The following is a 22366-nucleotide window of genomic DNA, read 5'->3' as shown; positions in this document are numbered from 1 at the left end:
TTCATTAATGACTTCCTCCACAGGACTTTGTTAGTTCTGGTTTGAAACTCTGATGCACACTGGGATCTGTTTATGAACCACTTTCGCTCTGCTGCTGCATAATTTCCTCTGAAATGAATCATTTCATTTGATTTTATTAAGTACTAGGATAAAAACCTTCTTAACATAGCTCCAAAGTGCAGACACACAAAAACTCAAGGAAAAACAATGAAATTACTTTAGTCCAGACCAGTTTTCATCCTGAACTGATTTAAATAAGTTTTAATCTCATTTACACTTTAAATGTTTGCAGGATGATCCGTTTTATTTCTTCCTCCAGAGTCTTAAACCTTTTCCAACCAAATTACAGTCGATGGATCGAAAACACAATGTTGGGCAGATTTTAATGGGACTATCAGTCACTGAGGCACTAAAGGTGCATTCCGCCTTTTTACTCACCTCATAACCACTGAAGCTGAACTTTGACTCCTGCTTCTCTGTGACGTCGTCCTCTGAGTTCTTCATCAGCTCCGTCCCAATGGAAAACCTCCGGTTCTGAACACACACAGACACACGCAGACACACGCAGACACACGCAGACACACACAGACACACACAGCGGGCAGGTGTTGGCAGATGTTTATTTCAGATGTTTGTTTCGAATGTTTACTGATCGGTGACTGTGCAGGTCCGACTTGTCTCACCTTGTAGATGACCAGGTTTCTTCCCTGGAAGCTGATGGGGATTTTGAAGCCCACAGGGATTAAATGTGGGTCTGGAAACTCAAACTGGGGGCAGTTGTCGGCCTTCGTCACAGAGGAAGAAGCAGAGAGATGAGAAAAAATACCAGAAATCTTCTTTTTTATATAGAGATATTTTTATTGAGTTTTGTGTGTGTGGGTCATTTTCAGATCCAGGATAAATAAATAAATGAATAAATAAATAATCACACATTTAAATCTTCTGTATATCTGTACATTTAGAGACTGCAGAAAAGCTTTCAACCCTACTGACCTGGTTAAAATGACCAAAATAAAAGTGACTTTAAAACTTTAATTATTTACTTATTTCATATGTGAAACAATCAGCCACTTTTGTTTTAACTACCTGCTCATTTTCATTATCAATGAATCTGATGATTATTTTATTTAATCTTATTTCTTAATTATTTCTAGTTCACAGAACCATAAATGAGAGAAGAGACCCTGAGTAACGTTCATTAAACATATTCTCTGTTTCTCCACCTACATTTTTGACGATGCGATTGTCCACTGTGTCGTCTCTGTCGCTGCAGCTGTGATCCACAGCGTTCCACTGGCAGCCCCACTCACTGGTCACACAGGCAATACACCTGGAAACACAACAGGCTGGGGGTCAAACAGGTGTGTGTGTGTGTGTGTGTGTGTGTGTGTGTGTGTGTGTGTGTGTGTGTGTGTGTGGTTTATCTTACGGTGTGTTTTGGTTCTTCCTGACTGTAGCAGCACAGTTGTAGAAGTGATATTCTCCAGACGTCACCTCGATTTCGTTGTTTACCAGAATCTTGACTGGGACAGACACAAAGTCTGAAAACACACACACACACACACACACACACACACACACACACACACACACACACACACACACAGATGTACAAATATACAGACAAAACAATAATTAATAATTGTCTTATTGTTCCCTGGGTTTAGTCTTGCAGGCTGACTGAGCATCTAAAGCTTCAGTTGATTGATATTTAAAGGAAAAGGTCAAATCTGAGAATTATGCTATTATGCTATGCTTATGCTAAGCTAAGCTAACTGCTTCCTGCTTGCTCAACACAGTTTGTCTTCACAAACCTGCACAGTTTTAAAATCAGCAGTTTGTTTTACAGCCGCTCAGGAAACAAAAAGTCCAAAGTTAAATGGTGCACGAATGAATCCAGGTCCAGATGTGAAGAAATAAGCCTGCAAACACTCACCCTGCTCCTCGGGTGTGGGGGGGATGTCCACGGGGTTGGGCAGCGAACAGGTGACCCGCCGGCTCTCAACGACCGCAGCTCCATTGACGACAGAGCCAAAAACACAAAACAGCTGGTCAGACGGCCTCAGGCTGGGGAGGGTGGGGACGCTGATGTCAACCTGGAGGAGGAGAAGAGCGAAGAGACGAGGAGTGGGATTAAAGGAGACACGAAGGAGGAACACAAGCAGCAAAAGACCAGGAGAGAAGAGAAATGAGAAAACCGAAGTCATAATTTTTTCCTGACACCTTCACTGGCTCAGTAGGATAAAGAAACAAGATGTGAGTTATCAGGGAGAGAATGTGAACCCTGGGTGTGACAGAGTAATTAAAATTATATGGATCTGTGCAATATTAAAAGACTGTGCTGCTATGATTTATTTATGAGCTTATCCTGTTTGTGTAGCAACATCTGATATACAGGTCGGGGTGAGTCCAGGCTTTAAACAAACCATTAATCAGCCACAGAGAATTAATAGTCATTCTAATGGATTCTTTTAACTGTAGAGATTAATTATTCATTTTTCTTAATTCGACTGTGTATTAAAGAATTAGACTAAGTTTAGTGCCTTTAATGTGGAGACGGTGCATCAGAGAATAAACCCAGATATTCCTTTATTTGACTTATTTCAGAGCACTGCAGGAATAATATTGGTCCCTGTATCACAGCAACCAGGACACAACAAACACCTCTCAGTGCATCTCTACAACGTTTTCTATGAAACTAAAATCTAAAGATTAAAAATGAGATCATCTAAACTCACTGCTGGTCAGCGAATTAAAAATTTGACAAGGTGCTTTATCAAATTGGTGTAAATATCCTGAGAATAAGAATCTAAGTGCAGCCGATTGACCTTGATAAACTGTGTGTGTGTGTGTGTGTGTGTGTGTGTGTGTGCGCGCGCGCGCGCGTGTGTGCGCGTGTGTGCTCTGCAGTAATAATTACTATTCAACTGTGCTGTTCAAACACCAGCTCCTCATTACTCCTCTCTGACCTCAACTGTTCTCATTTCACTGCCGAAGTTTTAATTACAAACTTTTTGATCTTCACTAACTCGGAGAAGCCGCTGAACAAATTCACTGGAGGCTGTTTTGAACAACGGAAATCTGCACAAGGAATGTTTTTAAATAAACACTGACAACAGTCACCGACAGCAGCCACTGACAGCAGCCACTGACAACAGCCACTGACAACAGCCACTGTTCACTGACAGCAGCCACTGACAACAGCCACTGTTCACTGACAGCAGCCACTGACAACAGCCACTGTTCACTGACAGCAGCCACTGACAACAGCCACTGTTCACTGACAACAGTCACTGACAACAGCCACTGACAACAGCCACTGTTCACTGACAGCAGCCACTGACAACAGCCACTGACAACAGCCACTGTTCACTGACAACAGTCACTGACAACAGCCACTGACAACAGCCACTGTTCACTGACAGCAGCCACTGACAACAGCCACTGTTCACTGACAACAGCCACTGTTCACTGACAACAGCCACTGACAACAGTCACTGACAACAGCCACTGTTCCCTGACAACAGTCACTGACAACAGCCACTGTTCCCTGACAACAGTCACTGACAACAGCAACTGTTCACTGACAACAGCCACTGTGTTCCCTGACAACAGTCACTGACAACAGCCACTGTTCACTGACAACAGCCACTGACAACAGCCACTGTTCACTGACAACAGCCACTGACAACAGTCACTGACAACAGCCACTGTTCCCTGACAACAGTCACTGACAACAGCCACTGTTCACTGACAACAGCCACTGTTCCCTGACAACAGCCACTGACAACAGCCACTGTTCACTGACAACAGCCACTGTTCCCTGACAACAGTCACTGACAACAGCCACTGTTCACTGACAACAGCCACTGTTCCCTGACAACAGTCACTGACAACAGCCACTGTTCACTGACAGCAGCCACTGACAACAGCCACTGTTCACTGACAACAGTCACTGACAACAGCCACTGTTCACTGACAACAGTCACTGACAACAGCCACTGTTCACTGACAGCAGCCACTGACAACAGCCACTGTTCACTGACAGCAGCCACTGACAACAGTCACTGACAACAGCCACTGTTCACTGACAGCAGCCACTGACAACAGCCACTGTTCACTGACAACAGCTACTGTTCACTGACAACAGCCACTGACAACAGTCACTGACAACAGCCACTGTTCCCTGACAACAGTCACTGTTCACTGACAGCAGCCACTGACAACAGTCACTGACAACAGCCACTGTTCACTGACAACAGTCACTGACAACAGCCACTGTTCACTGACAGCAGCCACTGACAACAGCCACTGTTCACTGACAACAGCCACTGTTCACTGACAACAGCCACTGACAACAGTCACTGACAACAGCCACTGTTCCCTGACAACAGCCACTGTTCACTGACAGCAGCCACTGACAACAGTCACTGACAACAGCCACTGTTCACTGACAGCAGCCACTGACAACAGCCACTGTTCACTGACAACAGCCACTGTTCACTGACAACAGCCACTGACAACAATCACTGACAACAGCCACTGTTCCCTGACAACAGCCACTGTTCACTGACAGCAGCCACTGACAACAGTCACTGACAACAGCCACTGTTCACTGACAACAGTCACTGACAACAGCCACTGTTCACTGACAGCAGCCACTGACAACAGCCACTGTTCACTGACAACAGCCACTGTTCACTGACAACAGTCACTGACAACAGCCACTGTTCCCTGACAACAGCAACTGTTCACTGACAACAGCCACTGTTCCCTGACAACAGTCACTGACAACAGCCACTGTTCACTGACAACAGCCACTGACAACAGTCACTGACAACAGCCACTGTTCCCTGACAACAGTCACTGACAACAGCCACTGTTCACTGACAACAGCCACTGTTCCCTGACAACAGCCACTGACAACAGCCACTGTTCACTGACAACAGCCACTGACAACAGCCACTGACAACAGTCACTGTTCACTGACAACAGCCACTGACAACAGCCACTGTTCACTGACAACAGCCACTGTTCACTGACAACAGCCACTGACAACAGCCACTGACAACAGTCACTGACAACAGCCACTGACAACAGTCACTGACAACAGCCACTGTTCCCTGACAACAGTCACTGACAACAGCCACTGTTCCCTGACAACAGTCACTGACAACAGCCACTGTTCCCTGACAACAGTCACTGACAACAGTCACTGACAACAGCCATTGTTCCCTGACAACAGTCACTGACAACAGCCACTGTTCACTGACAGCAGCCACTGACAACAGCCACTGACAACAGCCACTGACAACAGTCACTGACAACAGTCACTGACAACAGTCACTGACAACAGCCACTGACAACAGTCACTGACAACAGTCACTGACAACAGTCACTGACAACAGCCACTGTTCACTGACAGCAGCCACTGACAACAGTCTCCCTCATTACGATGCAGCACATTCATTTATCATTTATCGTCTTTCCAGGGACAGTTGGACCACAAAGGATTTAGAGGAAATGAAGTCCACATTAAAACGGCTTGTGTGTGTGTGTGTGTGTGTGTTATTGAACTTCAGCTTTGCATTGTATTGAGATCAAATCTAAATCACGCTGTGACACAATCACCATCAGAAGCAGGAGCCTGAAAACTGAAGGGAACCTTTAAAACCTGCATCAAGTGGTGTTTCGGTGACTCCGGGGCTGAGTCTCAGACTGTCTGTCATGTGCTGATGAGCAGGGAGGGGACAGTGGGTTTTAGAGGTTTTTCACTGCTGATGAAAACCAGGAGACTGAACCTGACAGTAAATTCCTGAGCCGTAAAAACCAAAACAAAGAGCGGACTCGCTGAGCCGCAGAGCCGGTGATAAATCTGAGGGCTTTTCAGAACAAGCAGCACCTTTGACGTTACAGTCATCTGAAAATATTGATTAGTGCAGCTTTAAACTGTAAAGTATCAACCCTGCAACAATAAAACACCATGACATGCTGCTGAAACAAATATTTCACAGGTCAACGACGAACATTCGAGCTGAGAGAGAAAATCAGGGTTTTATTACCAGCGAACACAGAAACACACTGAGCTCAGCTTCGTAAAAACCACTTAACACAGGTTTCAAATGTGGAGTCACTTCAACGATCAGAGTCAAAGTCCTCTGCTGAAGACCTGCGACCTGGACCTGTCCTCAGACAGAGACTTCAAACTTTAGAACTGACTCACTGACTAATATTCAACTACACACAAAGTTCTTACAGTTGTTCTTTCCACCTGCTTGTGTTCGCCTGCTGTTTATTCCAACCTGACCTGATTGTAATTATCCCACATCCATAATGTTGTTGTGCTGCTGCTGCTGCTGATGAGGACGGTACAGACACATCACAACCTCAGCAGCTTTACGCTTTAATTCCAGCCAAACATCTGAAGCTGCTTCTTAAACAACACGGTGAATAAATGTGCTGACGTGTTACGACACAAAGTGTAGAAGTAAAGTCTTTTTCTTTAAATCTAAGGGCAGAAGTTAGGTCACTCCACGTCTTTGATCAATTGCTCAATAATTCAGAGAGTCGAAGCGTCAGGTTCAGAGCGATGCACTGAGGTTCTTCTCCGCTGGGATCCAGGATGTAAAATGGCTGCCTCAGCATTTTGAATTTTCTAATTGTGCAGAAATTAGTAACTTTCACTGTTCGCTCTGATCTACAAGTTAAAAGATCAATTTTTATTCTTAAGCTTTTTGATTCTGAAAACTCTTCTATAAAACCCATTTGGTGTCATCAGCTCATCTTTACACCTGCAGGGGGGAAACCAGAACTTCCAGGTCCTGGATTAAACTCACTAGAGACTAAAGACGGAGCCTCCCTCCACAGTTGGTGTGGAGATGAGGATCACAGCGTTTTGAGACATGATCAGATATTAATTTGAATTCAGCGGCGCATAGTGACTGACTGACACGTGTGAGTCACCAAAACAGTTTCTGGGTGTGACTTTTTAAGGAAGCACTTATGAGTCGTCAGCACAAACAACATCCACGTTAACATCAACGTGTCTTTACGCCTTCGTAGCCTCCCTGAGCCGCCTGGAACCTGCTGTGCCGGTGGTTAAGGAGCTGTTTGCAGTGGAGCTTCAGGACGTGTGGTTTAAATTAAGCAGAGCTCAGCGAGACGTGAACTTCGCTGGGGGTGAATCCACTGCAGAGAGAAACCAGCTGCATCCTTCCACCCTCAGCCGCACAACATACCTGCTGTGTCTTCCTGCAGCTCAGGCTCGGAGGGTCGAAGGTCTTGATCTGAACACACTGCTGATTGGGCGACCACAGCCAGGTGTTCTCCTCCGCCGACCTGCTGCACTCCTGCTTCCTCGTGCATCTGTGAAGGGAGCACATGGAGAAAAGTCCAGACGTCAGAGTCCAACTGAGAGACAAAAATGAGTGACCACCTGAGTCAGGTGAAACATCTGAAACATCTGGCAGCTCAAACTCATAAACTGAAGAATTAAATTTAGGAACCATTGCTCTTCACTCCATCACCCTCATAATTTACAGATTTACAGGTAAAGGTCTGGAAATTAGCTCAAAACTGCAACACTAAAATAAAAACTAAGCCCTTTGACAAAATGTTAAAGAACATTAATATGAATTAATGTCACCACCATGTAATTTAATACACACAACCAAGAGAGTTCACCAAAGTTCGACTGGATGTGAAGGATTTCTGAGAGTTTTTGTCGTATTTTGTTTCTACTGATTTATTTTTTCTGCAAAGGCTCAATAACAAAATGTGTTGACACCTTCATTCACACACACTGACTCACTTTCCCTCCAGGACACACCAGCCACAGTACGGATCCTTCATGGAGATGCAGGAGTGGCAGTCTGTCTTCAGGTGGCAGGCCTGCACTGGAACCTTCGTGATCTGCGTACACATGACAGACTTTTATTGTGAAGGAGCCGAACGTTTATCCTTCGATTAGGACGAACAACTAAACATTTTAACATTCAGGCTGCAGCCACGTCTTTGCGTTTTAAAGCGAGTCTCTCACTTTGTTGCTTTGTCTTTAGAAGCCTGACATGTTGAAACACGTTAAAGACCAACATGTGGATCCATTTAGCTGCTGATACGACAGAAAAATAACAACAAGCTCATCAAACAGCCACAGCCAGACACTGTGGTTGGACCTGGATGTGCATTGAACAAAGCTGATGATTCCTGGTTAAAAAGTCTGGGGACAAAAACGTGTTTGCACAGCTTTTATATCCCATCGCAGACATTTGTCAGCTGGTTTGAAACATGGACGCCGCTTTAGTGCAGTGAAATATCTTCTCTGACAAGAACAGGGTGGTCTCATGAATGGAAACGAGCAGCTGGAACAAGCCGGACTATCGTCACTTGACTCGATCAAAGTGAACTGCCCCCTTGAAGTGCATTCTAATTAATTCATTTCTAAATCAATAACAGCAGTGTCACCTCGCTGCGGCGGCGAGAGAACGATGGCGGCGGGAAGATGAAAGGACAAAGGAAAGAAAGACGGATGAAGGGAGGAAGCAGAGAGGCCAGGGAGAGAGAGGAGGAGAGAATGGATCAATGTGTGACTTCTGTTGGTTATGCAGACAGATGTATTGATGTCAGCTGAACGAATGAATAAATGATCAAATAAGACAGACAGAATAAATGAAACATTCATTAAGTCCCCGACCCGATGGATGAAATTAAAGAGCAGAAGGAAGCACAGCACCGAGCCGTGACCTTCATCAGCGCTGGACAGAAAAGGATCCAGGAAAGAGAATAATCGATCGGTGAGGGTGTGGATGAGTCCGACCTTTTTCTCCGTGGTGATGTACAGATGTTGGAGGCTGGAATCCAGCAGCAGGTTCTTGTTGACCTTGTCTCCTGTGACTTCGCCAGGTGCTCGGCCATACACCTCCGGCTGGGCTGACAGGTGCACCTTCAGCACCTGCAGGAACACAAGAACCTGCATGAACACACTCCAAAATACGACTTTACGCCAAACTGCACAGAAAGAAACTCGATCTACTGTTGTTCCTAAACGAATCAGGAGCTACATCAGTGGGTGAAACAATATTTAGCAATTTTAACTTCAGTGTTTCCAGAAACCAGGACCCACAGAACTTCACTTTAAATAGATTAACCACAGCACTAAGACAAGATTTAAAGGCCAAATAAGTTTTAGTCCAGGCCATAAGTTTGTGGACAGGCAGACACTAGACAAAAGAGCAGCAGGGAAGTTAACCAGCTAACGTGCATGTTACAGGAGAACAGCGTGCACAGGAGCACCTACCTCTCCGGTGGCGGTGCCCAGGAACGCCACGGCGTGCCCCATTTCCACAGCCACAGCCACAGCGGTCATGTGACCCTTACGGACCAATAAGGGCTCGGCTGTTAGAGCGAACTCGGCCTTGCTGGCCAGCGGGGAGGGCAGGAACTCGGCGCCACACTTGTATCTGTGGGCCATGTCGTTCTGACGGAGCAGAGCAGAAATGAGACCTCGCTGGTGACACGTTGAGTTTAATGTAGATTTATTGACGGGCTGACACACACAGGTCTGCTCACCTGGTTGCTGCTGCTGCACAGCTCTTCAGACTTGGACGAGTAAGGAGAGTAAACAGCAGCCTTGTTGTTAATGATGCCGTTCTTGCTGTAACAGGCTTGTATTATCTCCACCAGCCTGGTATTAATGGAGCGCAGAGGGTACATACCTACAAACACACGTCACACGATGAACAACACAGAATCAATTCAAACAATAAAAGAAGATCATGTCATATGATCAAAAGCTCCAGAACAGCCTCTACTCAGCTGCATTTCATGGTCAGAAACATCAAAATGACACCTACACATGGCTGAAGTAGACGGGTCTTCGTCAGAGGTGAAGGTGACAAACAGCACCTTGTCAGAGGGGGACACTTGTCCATCCTGGCCTGATTTACTCATAATCTCAGCCAGAGCTTCACCTGGCGCCGCTACAAAGGCCGCCTGGGAGATTGACAGGCTGAATGTTAGATATTCACACTAATATCATGTGTTAATAATAAAGTAATAAACACCACGAATTAAAGCTAATTCAGGTTCAAGAGCATGAGTCTCAGGTCCAGGTGTGTTTTCTGACCCACTGCTGCCCTGACAGAATCTTCCTTACCTGAGCCTTGTTGTACTTGTTGGTAGCGCTGCAGTTCAGCTGCAGCTCGGTGTACGAGTAATACCCCTGGTCGTCCTCACACATCCTGGAGATGAAGGTGAAGTTCTTGGTGTCCTGAACGCCGAGCGTCCGCGAGAACAGGAAGTACACGAAGCCGCCATCCTTGAAGGAGAAGCGGAAGTCGTGGAGGTACCTCAAGACGAAAGGGTTGGCCTGGACCGCCGACGCCTCGATGATGCTGTCAAAAACCACCCAATCCCCGTAGTCCTGCAGGATTCGGGTGGAGATGAGCTTGGTGCTGTCATGGCTGCCGTAGCCTTTACCAACCTAAGACAGGGAGACCACAAACTCACATAACGAAGCAACTAAAAACCCTTTGAGTTCCTGTTTCCATGGATATTTTACTAGTCTGCTGAGCGTGCAGGGTCTGTGTGTGTGTTCTCTCCTCACCAGGAAAACAGTGAAGTTGTCCTTGTCCTTGGTGAAGTACGACATCACTCCCACCACAGAGACGCTCTCCTCGGCGCTCGCCACGTACGACTTCTCTCCTTTGTTGTCGCTGAAGTACAGCAGCTGCTCCACGTTGCTCAGGTTCCTCAGGGAGCAGATCCCCCGGAAGACGCTGCCGCAGACCACCAGCGTGTCTTTGGCCGCGTGGATCAGCAGCAGCTTGTTGTGGTTGTCTGTGTCCACGGCCTCCTCGCAGGCGTCCGTGACGGGCGGCGTGCACTGTCTGTTGTCCCTCTTGGGCCCTGTGTCGGCGCGGGACTCGAGCTCGAGCTCAGGGTTCAGCTGGTAGAGGGTGTTGACGGCGCCGACGTACAGCCGGCCCGTGCGAGGGTTGACCACCACGTTGTTGATGAGGGTATCAGAGTGGAACTCTGTGTTTTTGGCGTGGGAGGGGCTGAGGTAAATGGTTGCCAGGACCACCAGGGCGAAATGCCACGCCCACCGCCGCTCCATCATGTCTGGAGGAGAAACAGAAGAGAAGGAAGAGAAGTCATGATCAAACAGTAAAGAAAAGGGCTGAGAATCAGAACAGGTTCTTCAACATTCTTGTTGTGTCCACTCAGCGCTGTAAAACCAGAGGATACCCAGCTCAGAGCTGCAAAACTACCCAGGCAGAAAATCCCTGATGCCCTCGGAGATCAACACGCTTCACTTGTTGCACTCACACATACTAGTGTCAACATTAGTTTGCACCCACAGCAGCTCTACACATAATCCGACACAGCAGTAAGGCGTGAGTTAGTCTTTGCTTTCTGCACAGAACTGCACTGCTGGGGTGTGTGTGTGTGCGTGTGTGTATGTGTGTGTGTGTGCGTGTGTGTGTGTGTGTGAGACATGCATGCTGTCGGGGGCTGGGTCTTTGCTATGTGAGGGGAAATACAGTAAAGCAACCTAAGGCCTCATGTTGGAAGAAGAGGCACCACCTGATGAAAACCCTGATCTGAAGGTTTAACAAGCCGCACGGTGCCAAACGTAACGTTTTGAGCTTATGTTGTTGGTGTGAACTGGTAGATGCTCGAACATCAGCCAGAAAAAAAACAAAAAAACAACTGCAGATCCCAGGTCTGTTTGTTAAAGGTGCAAACAAAACGATGATGTATGAGAAAGAAAGGAAACTAAAAACGATGACAGAGGCTTCGTACAAAGAATTTCCATTTCCTGCTTTTACTATCACAATTATTAAAAACACAATAACCCGTTTCAGCATCATTTCTTCTGTTGTCTTAATGATTGCAAGACTCAGTGCACTGATTAAAATTACTGCTGATTAACTAAATATTTAATCAACTGATTGTTTAAAGTTCTGAAATGATTTGTGCTTGATTGATCGATTAGTCCATCAGCATAAAAAACCACTTTCTTGACTATTTTGATCATCATGCGAGTTGTCATGGGAGCAACACACAGGAGTTTTGAAGAAGTGGACTCTGACGGTCTCTGCAGCACAGTCCAGGAGAAAAGAACCAACGCTGAGAACAAACAGAACCAATAATGAGGAGCTTCTCATTAAAGAGAAGAAGGTGGAGGTAACCACGTCAGGCTGAGAGTTCCCGAGCCAGATTGCATTAGCAAAGACAAAAGCAGGAAGTGTGTGTGTGTGTGTGTGTGTGTGTGTGTGTGTGAGAAAGTCAGAGACTGAGTGTAGCAATTAGTTGTCTGACATCCCGAGTTTCTCCTCCCATTAGTCGGGATGGGAGTGTTTAATTATAGCTGTGGCCTGTGGCTGTAAAACAAGGCTCCTGTGTTCTTGTGTTCACATCACGCTCACTATAATATCGTCTTTCCTCGCAGTCGTCGCTCTGCTCTAATCTTCTGCCGTTTACAGGATCTTCTCAGGTGAGTCTCCTAAACGGTTCTGACTACAGCGGCGGCGTCTCTTCCCTCACAGAATCAAACATCACGCTGGTTTCCTGTCGCTTCCCGATCAGGCCTTTCTCAGGCTTTACAGCAGCTCTCACAAACCTCGGACCGCTGGTCAAATGACTTCCCCTGCGCCTCGACTCTCCCCGTATTGAGTTCACTTCAGTTTGCTTCATTGCAAAGGGATTTATTAGTGTGGAAAGAGTTATCTCTCTACCCACCTGCTCGCCTAAATTACCTGTGCACACATACCAACAATCTGCTGGTCTCAGTGGCTGCAATGCAGAGTTCTGCAGACATGCAGTGGAGAACTAGTTCTAGCACCGAGAACAGGAAACCTTTTTGAATCCAGCACTTCATAAGTTTCCTTCATGAAAAACTCACAATGATCCGGCAACTTTACCACTTCCTAAAAATTAGCTGCTGATCATCACTCAGATATTTCCAATAAAGGCCAGTTTGGTCCTAATTATAAGGGAAAGGAGGAAAAGTGTGAAACATTTTCCTAGAAAGACTGACACACAGTCCGAGCTCAGCTTCTTCAGACCGGCCTGATGGATAAATATTCATTTTATTGATTTGATTTATTGATTTATTCTGCACATGGATTGAGCTGCATTCAAGGCTTTTGGGAAAACAGAACACAGTCCACACTTTATAACACACTGTGTCTTCATAACTTCACTTACACTTATGGTTTATTTTGCAGCAGCTCTACAGCCTCTTAAAGGTTTTACAGTGAATTATAAGGCAGCTGTTTCTTTGAACTGTGCTTATCGGATGTGTTTGCACAGCTGGATGACACCTCTTCACTTTCTTGACGTCTCTGCGTCCCCGTCAGGTGGGCTCCTCTCATTAAATTCCACCTCTCATTCTCCTGCAGCAGCATAAAAAGGGATAAAGATGGCAGACACATTCACCTCTGTCTCTCTGGCCCTCGGAGGACCTGCGATGAATGTGTGTCTCTGCCACATCAAAGCACAATCATCTTTGGTTTTTCCACACAGGATCTATCTCTGTGCTCTGCCAGCCATCTTTCGTTTCCCTCTGCCTTCTTCTCTTCCTTTCATCCTCCTACTTTGCTTCTTTAAGCCTGGCTGGTGTCAGTCCAGGAATAAACCAGTGTCAAAAGTGTGTGTTTCCCTTTGTGTTCCTCTGTCAGTTTGACTTTTAGATCTTCAGCTGTGTGAGGTGAGGGCAGATCCCAGTTTAACGCAGGTTTAGGATGATGACTTTTGTTGGCAGACTTACATCATCGCCACATTTGTTCTGAGGTATCAGGGTAATTACTGTAAACATTAAAGATCATCACTGAACAGATCAGCAGCTGTCACCGGGACAAGGCTGGGAAGAAATCTGATGCTGCACAGTGCAAAACAGGAAATAGGATCTGCTAGTTTCGAGATACTCCTGTGTCATGCGCCCAGATGTTCATATGAAAGTACCGGTTTTAGCAGCTGTAACCAGCCTCTGCTCGCAGCTCGTCCAGTGTGAGGTTTGTGGTTTCTCCAACCAAACGATCACAGATTAATATGTGATGAAATGACAGGAGGTGGCAGAGCGTTGATGCCTGTACACCTCGTTCTCCACTCATTAACTCGTCTGGTGCGTTTGAGGCTCGGCACTGACGGGTTAGCGTTGGCAGCATTTAGGAGCAAATGCAGCAAGTCTGCTTAAAAATGACAGAACAAGCGTCTGAGTCTGTGTGTGTGAGATTACAGCTCGCTGGCACCGACCAGCAAGACGTAATTGGTAAAACTGGAGTTACTCACCACTGGGGATAAAATGCAAATGTTGTAATGGAAAAGTGACACCAGCCTAAACACACACACACACAGAAAGAACAGTAGTCTGGGACTCATTAAAATCCTGAGTGCATACTTTGAAAGTCTTGAGCACTGACCCCTCTGCTAAAAAGTTTCAAGTGAAACTAAATCCAGAAGCGTCTGCTGAAGCTGCAGCCAGAGGAAGAAAGGCTGACTGATTTTCTCTGTCTAACCGCTCTGAGCTTTTCTCTTTCTAACTTTTCTTTGTAATTCTCGCTCTCTGCCTCTGTGTCTCTCGGCCTTTTCTCTCCCTTTGTTTCTGTCTTTATATCCTCACCCGCGGGAACCAGTTCAAACTAAACCGGTTTTCTGACACATGAGATCCCCAGGGAAAAACCAGATCTGAAACTCCATCTATGGCTCTGTCTGCCTGCTAGTTTCTGACTGACTGACCGTCTGCCTGGCACTAATACTTCACTCACAGAAACATTTAAATACATGACGTAATGCTGTAAAGGTCTGGTTTCCTTTCCAGTCCATTTAATACCTGCACACAGAAACACTGTGTTATACACAATGTGGAGCTTAAGCTGAGCTTCCTGGAGAGGAACCAACTCGTTCACGTTCCCACATACTCAACTCCCACGACTACATCTCACAGTTTTGTTATGTTTTCCTGTCTGGAACAAGACTCTAAAATGAAGTTACTCTACCACAACAACACGACCGATGGGAAACTTGTAAGGAGAGAAAATTAAAGGTCATTGTTTATGACAAAAAGAACCAAAATAATTGAGTCTTAAACGGCAGCTTGAGGTTCATTTAATGTCTTTTTCCAGAGTTTTCTATCTCCATCATGGAGTTGGCTCATACAGAAAACAGATGTTTTATTTTGCTTTAAACAGATTTGATGAGTCATGGTCCCACACTCTGCTGCTGTTCAACACAGATGATAGTAAACCAGTACTGCTAAATATAATCTGTCTGCTTCTTGAAAAACTGGGGGGAAATGCAAATGAGCTGCTGACTGTGCCCAGAAGTCGTCTAACTGATGACTGAACCACAGGTATTTCCCAGGATGCACTTTAACAGCACTATTTTCATAAAGACTCAAAATGTCAAAAGGCAGAGCAGCAGATTCCCTGAACGTCGGAGCCTATGTTTCCCATAATGCAGCAGCATGTGTCCCCTAATCAGACAGCCTGGCTGTTTGAGGCCATTAAACATGGTCAGCAGTCAGATCTGAACAAACAGAGTTTGTCAGGATTCCCTTATTGTCGCTGTGACACCAACTCTGGGAGCTGCACTATCAGAACATGACGACTCATATCAGGGTGTCAAGATACCAAGTGTCCAATTTCCCACTGTCAACACACATCCAGGATCCAGAAAGCAACAGCTTCATCCCATTCCAGCACATCTGGCACATCTGCACCTACGTGTGGTGAATCGGGAGCAGCCTGACATTTGGACGCTGCGGGGGAGCTGGAGATTGTCTGCACGCTGTGACTGAACAATGACACCATGTTTTTGTTTCTCTCTCCTCTCTTTACTTTCTCCAAACTTTAAACGCAGCAGAGAGGATTCTTGTTCATGGCTAAATTTTCCGAGTCAGAAAATCCCCGGCGTGCTCTCGTTTACATTCATGGCCAGCACCAGGCGTCATTAGCCATTCATGACACTGGGCCGCAGGAACATTGAAGCTGATTGGCCAGGTCTGAAGGGGATATGAGTGCTGTGATTGGTGGAGCCCAGGGGAAATTGAGTTCGTATTGGTGGTAATGAAGAGGCCTGAAGGAGCACATGGCCGAGACAAAGCAAGCGTAAAACCAAAAGAGCGAGGAGGATTTGATGCAAACAAACGACTGATCACCAACACACACCAGCTCTTCTCCCAGTCCCAGAGTCCACAGCCGAATTTCAGTCTCTGCAGAGACCAACCAACCAACAGAGTTTAGATGTCAAGGTCAAGGTCTGAGAAACAGGTAAAAACATCCTTGTATTTAACTCATTTTTTTTATTATCAGTCGTGTGGTTTTATTGGGCGGTTTTACAATATGGAGCCAGTGAAATATGGTTTGGTCAGTAATTTGGTTGGTCAGACAAAACCAGTGCTTTTCTTTATTAGTATTAGATTTGGGCATTTTAAAAACAAAAACAGTAAATGGATTGATAATGAAAATAATTTGATGTCTGCTGCCCTAAAATCAACGTGGTTTCTTTTAAAATGCTGTTAAAAAAGTCCATTTAAGTTAAACCAAGTCATTAAAGAAGAAATGTTGACATTTCATTAAAACACGACATGCAGATGCAGCGACAGACAGACAGACAGACAGACAGACAGACAGACAGACAGACAGACAGACAGACAGACAGACAGACAGACAGACAGACAGACAGACAGACAGACAGACAGACAGACAGACAGACAGACAGACAGACACACAGACAGACAGACAGACAGACAGACAGACACACAGACACACAGACACACAGACACACAGACAGACAGACAGACAGACAGACAGACAGACGGAACTGACGGAACTGACGGAACTGACCAGTCGGGGAACTCGGCCTCAGCAGAAATTAAATAAAAAGAGACCAGGAAGTCATTTGTGCAGTCAGGCTCAGAGGACTGTTCTGAATTAATCTCAAAGTGGACATTATTACATGATGACAAAGTAAGACCCTGTAATACCTCGACCTGTGAGAAGAGGATTAGTCTTATGACAGCAGGTCTGAGAGGTCAGCAGTTATTACACACTCAGTAAGTACCACTCGGTAACGTCTCAGCGGGGCAGTGACACGACGAGCAGAAACAAACAGTGTCACCACAGAGACAAAGCCACAGTGTCAGAGCAGAGACAGACGACCGATACAGGCAAACACAGCAAACTGGACCCGGGACACCACCCAACTCTGAAAAGAGGCTCCTGGTAAAGCTACTGAACCAACCGCAGGGGGACCTGGGGAGAATCAGACCTGATCCAAAACACCAGAGAGAAACCCGACGTGACCTGACCTGCTTCATCATAGGAGCCAAAACTGTTCTACCAAAATCCACTGAAAAAACAGCAAAAGAATTTCGGAAATTTTCCTGAAAAGAAACATTTAGTTTGGTAAATATGACTGAGACTAAGTTCTGACCCGTTCTTGGCATGTGTTTACTTAGCTGTGTTTATGCAGACTGATTAAAGCCTGGTAAATATGTATTTATCATGGAGTTATTGTTGGAGTTATTACTGGAGTGGCACCAAGTGATAAGCCCCTATAATTAGTACAAAATTCAGGCTTCTTTCCCAGAAATGAATCAGAATTTAAAGATCTGCAAAATGAGGCGTTAACAGAACAACATGTTTGTCCAGGTTTGTTTTCCGTCTGTGTTCTGGATGTATTTTTACACTGTAGGAAACTTCTTGGCAGCTGATGAACACACCGTCTTTGAATGCATCGTTTTAATGGGTTTTGGAAACGCTCAGTGCTTGTGATAGACCACAAACACAACACAGAGGTTTAACACAGAGCACATGCAAATGGATGGATCGGGAAGGTAAAGCAAGTTTCAGGTCAAATGTATTAACAGCCGATGTGAAATCAATCTTCTTAAATCAAAATGACTTTAGGCTGAACGTCTCCGGTTCAGCTGAAGACAGAAGTAAAGAGGGACGACAAAGAAAAATCCCATTTCATGGCGGTAAACTGACGCACGGATTCACTCTGTGTTATGCAAATGTAATTTAGCGGCTGTGTCCTCCACGTCGGAGCGAACGATTAACAACCGGCTCCTCTCCGGCACACACGCCTCGCTTTAACCTGACAGCGCTGATGAGACTGTGTGTATCATGAACAGAGCTGTCTCCGGCTTTAATCATCTCTCACACCTAAGCAACATCCCAGCAACTTTACAAATCAACACACTCCTGTGCACTGTCAAGAGTTTCCGCCGAAGTAATTAAAGGATGTTCATGTCGTATGGCGCCGAGGATTCGCTCAGGGCCCCTCATCCTGTTTGGTGCAACGCTGCTTTCAGCTCACATGGGAATAGCTGTCATCCTGACGGCTCACGGCAACTTATTTTTAAGTCCTTAAGATGTGGCGATTGAAGTTTTCTGTTGACTTTACTGGCTCCAGATCCTGATGGGGATGTTTTAGAGCTGAACATGAAGAGCTCACCCAGAGATCAGAACCCTGGCAGGTGTTCTGTCACTGTACTTAAAGGGTTCCTGTTGGCTCTAGGTGAAATGAAATGACTCCCCCTTGACTGCAGTGAACCCTCAGGGATAAGCACAGCGTGATTTTAAAGGTTCCTTCTTGTCAGCAGGTCCCATTAAAGACAGAGTCCAACAATCACCTGTTTCTGAAAACGTTCTGTCTCACCGCTAACAGGAAGTGCTAACAGCTAATTTGGCATAATGCTAACGCTGCTAACTGTAAACAAACAGTTTGAGAATAAGTCACTAGTGGTGCAAACTTCTCTCCTCGTCACTTACTTCCCTCTACACCTGCACTGCTGCTGCACCTCCACATATCTGATCTGATGTGATTAAAAACCAGCTTTGAAATCTGTGACTCTCTGATGCAGATTTTAAAAGCAGCAGTGGCTGATACTGTTCTCATTACCCAAAGCTGAGTTCATTCAAACAACACGCTGATAATTGCTGTGTGATTGAAGAGATTTCGTCAATAGCCTAACTTCCTGGAACTAAAAGCACTTGATAAAATCTCTTCGAGAAGAACCAGGAGGTTTGTGGAAAATTGGATTATAAATCACCTTGTAATCAGACTAATCAGCTGCAGTCTGAAGGGCAGATTATACAGTATGTGGAGGTTCAATTAAAAAACAGAGATAAAGTTAAGTGAAAAGTGTCATGTGTTGCAGTGTAAACAAAGAAAACAGTAGTAAGGCAGTACATTTTTTAAAAGCAGCTCCTTCAAATGACCAAACCTGTGCAGGTTGTGGTTAAACATTTACCTTCACGATGGTTCGTCACACGTACAAAAACACACATATCCATTTCCATCATAGAAATCACAGAAAAAAAGCTAAAAAAAAAAAAGGCTTAATGCAATGCATGCTGGGATGTATATGATAAGAAGATGTGTCACGGCTTTAGTTTCTGGAAGTAATAATTAGACCAACGAACCTAATAAATCCATCATATTGTTAATCAATGTTAAATGACATAATAGTGTCTGGTATAAATAAAGATGGACTCAACTTTGGAAACAAAATAAAAAGTTAGAACTTTCTGTGATGAAACACGTTTATATGTGAAGCCACAAGTTCATTTTTACCTTTAAATACTGAATTTCTGGTTCCTAAGGACTAAAAACTGCCATTTGTTGTTTTATACCAAACTATCTAAGCTCATTTGTTTTTACAGTGGGTAGAAAAAGCTCCGATTGATGGTAACGTGGCTGAAATGTTTAGCTGAAGAGGAAAATGTGGCAGATGAAGTATCTGCTGCTGAATCTGTGCAGCCGCTGTGACTGCAGCTCCTGCTGTCGAGTCATTACGGCTGGACAGAATCCAGCAGATTTACAGCTTCTCTTCACACGCTGGAAATCAAACCTCTGTCTCGTCTGCAGAGAGCAGGAGGGAGAACTCGAGCGAGAACCGAATGTAAAAGCATTTTATTAAAAACCGCTCGTCTTTTTAAAGTTGTATCAGAAAATAATCGGCACCGACGCTGCACGCGGAGCTCTGTTTGTGTTGTGTCCAAAGGCTTGGACACTTTCTTCGCAACTCGATTTGCATTTCTGAAAAGTTTTCCCAATCTCTTCCTCAGCTCCTGTTAACCTTTCCACACACACACACACACACACACACACACACACACACACACACACACACACACACACACACACACACACACACACAAACAGAAAGAGACAGCAGGACAGAAGAGGCAGCTCGACCAGCTCTCAATTAACAAGGCGGCCTCTGTTTTAGCAGTGACTCGGTGTGTGTGAGGCTGAAAATATGTGTGTGAGAGAAACAGGCAGAAAGAGAGAAGGGGGGATTGTTCTTTGCAGCCAGAAGGCAGAGATGCAGCCTTAATTCCTACTTAGATTAAAGGATTTAGAGCAAGAAGCCTTATTACAGAGGGAGAAGAAGAGCTTTCCCTCCTTCTCCCTCTGTTCTGGGCTGATTAAAACACAGATAAGTCTCCCTCCCAGGCTGAAAGCTGCTACAAGCCACATCCACACCCACACACACACACACACACACACACACACACACACACACACACACACACACACACACACTCACAAGGGCTCATTAAAACCCAGAGTAACAATGGCCTCTCTCTGTTTAGAAGGATCTTGACCTGTTGGACAAGCAGCCTTGGCTGTTATCAGTATTTAAAGAATCCCCGCTGTATAAATGTCAGGCGACTCTGCAGATGAGTGACTTAAGACTTTAACTACACACAGCGTTTAAAAATGAGAAGGAAGAAACAGTCAGAAACAGCTTTTATCTGAGTTAATGCGCCAAATGAAGGAGGAGCAGGTAAAGGACCAACCTATTAATTCCCATCAGTTAATCTATTAATTCCCATCAGTTAATCTATTAATTCCCATCAGTTAATCTATTAATTCCCATCAGTTCCCACTTTCACACCATCTTTACCTTCGATCTGCTTTTTAAAAGTCAGACTCCAAAAATAAAACAGGAGGTGGAAAGATCAAGTTCATCAGCTGTAATAAGATTTGAGCTCAAGTTAAACTACAGTTTTTATGTGTTTCATGCAGCAGTGGAAGATCAGGGAAACTTTTTATTCTTAATTCAGCTTTTCTAAAAAACACACACTATAGAAATCAAATACATTTGGATTTGTTGACTTACAGCTGAGTTTTATTGCAGTGACTGCTGCTCTGCAGTTTGTCAGCTGCCTTTCCCCTGAGAGAAACGTTTCTGTGGTTTTCAAAGCAGCTTTTTCTGCCTGATTCCAAACTGCTGATCACTTCTGATTTTTTCTGGGTGACTGATCATCTCTACTTCAGGCTGTAATCCATATCCAACACGTCAGGCCTTCGCATGTGTCTTCAGCTCATCCTGGCTACAGGCTGAGCTGTGGTGCCTCTCCAAATTCCAATCAAACCTATTTTAGTGTTTTTAAAGTGAGTGAAGGGAAAGAAATCCAGAGGTTTGACTAAAAACATGAATCTGTCATGAAAACTGTGACTAACACATGAATTCAAGCTGACCGCATTTGCCATTTGGTGTCTATTAGGAGCCTTAGAGCCATTTTTCAAGGCAGACGATGGGTGGAGTACGACTTCGCCTTCTCCCATTAAATGTACTTTTTAATTATGAGAGAAGACGGGAAGGAAAGCGGTGTAGCCGGAGTGCACAACAACAACAACAACAACAACAGAGACAACAGAGACATGAATTATGGAGCAGGAAGTGTAACTCAGTGTGAAGCAGATGCTGCTGATGTTCAGTCCAGTTGGTGCACAGCTGGTTGAGTCTGAGCGTTTGGGACTGCAGCAGTGTTTGGCAGAGACGGTCGCTCAGGCCTGAACGCCTGAGCCAGAAGAGCATCACCCTGTTTTTCTACCATCCATACAAACTGCCTTATCAAGCCGCACGGCCTGCTGGGAAACACGGCATTAGTACTGGGTGACCACTCTCCAAAACTAAACTGTGTCAAGTCAAACGGTGAGCACATGTTCCCTAATTACACTACTGCAAACAAAAACCCTGGTGTTACAGGTGATTTCATACCAAGCACTCGGATCCAGGCTTCCAGAGAAATCTGCAGCGGAACTTTGGAGTCGCCAGACAATGATCTGTAACGTGCGAAGTAAACTTATTTAGAAATCTACTCTACGTACAGGGGATTCATACACACCCAACTAAGACCTCAGCTCTCTCAACTCTCAACAAACTGGTCACTGATGTAAGTCAGCAAATGACTGATGTGACCCCCCGTCCCCGTTTCATTTTAAGACTGTACATAATAAACTGCAGTGGCTGCCTCTAAGCTGGTACACAGAGAGGGAGAGGAGGCTGAAGGGAGGCAGCAACAAAGAGGTAAGGAACTCCTTGCATATCAATGAGAAG

General features: G+C 45.2%; 1 protein-coding gene across 2 annotated transcripts in view; it reads right to left on the bottom strand.

Annotated features, from left to right (window-relative positions):
• LOC113141970 (plexin-B2-like) overlaps positions 1 to 22366 on the bottom strand; it is a 102643-nt gene that overhangs the window by 18632 nt on the left and 61645 nt on the right. For both annotated transcript variants that reach the window (XM_026326658.2, XM_026326659.2), the window contains 13 exons: positions 10604 to 11121; positions 10154 to 10480; positions 9852 to 9990; positions 9568 to 9713; positions 9296 to 9475; positions 8816 to 8950; positions 7811 to 7911; positions 7239 to 7365; positions 1937 to 2096; positions 1430 to 1541; positions 1228 to 1330; positions 684 to 785; positions 439 to 534 (listed from right to left, as the gene is read on the bottom strand). In XM_026326658.2, coding sequence (XP_026182443.1) covers positions 439 to 534; positions 684 to 785; positions 1228 to 1330; positions 1430 to 1541; positions 1937 to 2096; positions 7239 to 7365; positions 7811 to 7911; positions 8816 to 8950; positions 9296 to 9475; positions 9568 to 9713; positions 9852 to 9990; positions 10154 to 10480; positions 10604 to 11119 — 2244 coding nt within the window. In that variant the 5' untranslated portion in view covers positions 11120 to 11121. The remainder of the gene's footprint in view (positions 1 to 438; positions 535 to 683; positions 786 to 1227; positions 1331 to 1429; positions 1542 to 1936; positions 2097 to 7238; positions 7366 to 7810; positions 7912 to 8815; positions 8951 to 9295; positions 9476 to 9567; positions 9714 to 9851; positions 9991 to 10153; positions 10481 to 10603; positions 11122 to 22366) is intronic.

This window comes from Mastacembelus armatus, chromosome 23, assembly GCF_900324485.2.
Source record: "Mastacembelus armatus chromosome 23, fMasArm1.2, whole genome shotgun sequence".
Classification (NCBI taxonomy): domain Eukaryota; kingdom Metazoa; phylum Chordata; class Actinopteri; order Synbranchiformes; family Mastacembelidae; genus Mastacembelus; species Mastacembelus armatus.
The sequence above is the reverse complement of the archived record's forward strand: the minus strand, read 5'-3'. Positions and strand labels throughout refer to the sequence as shown.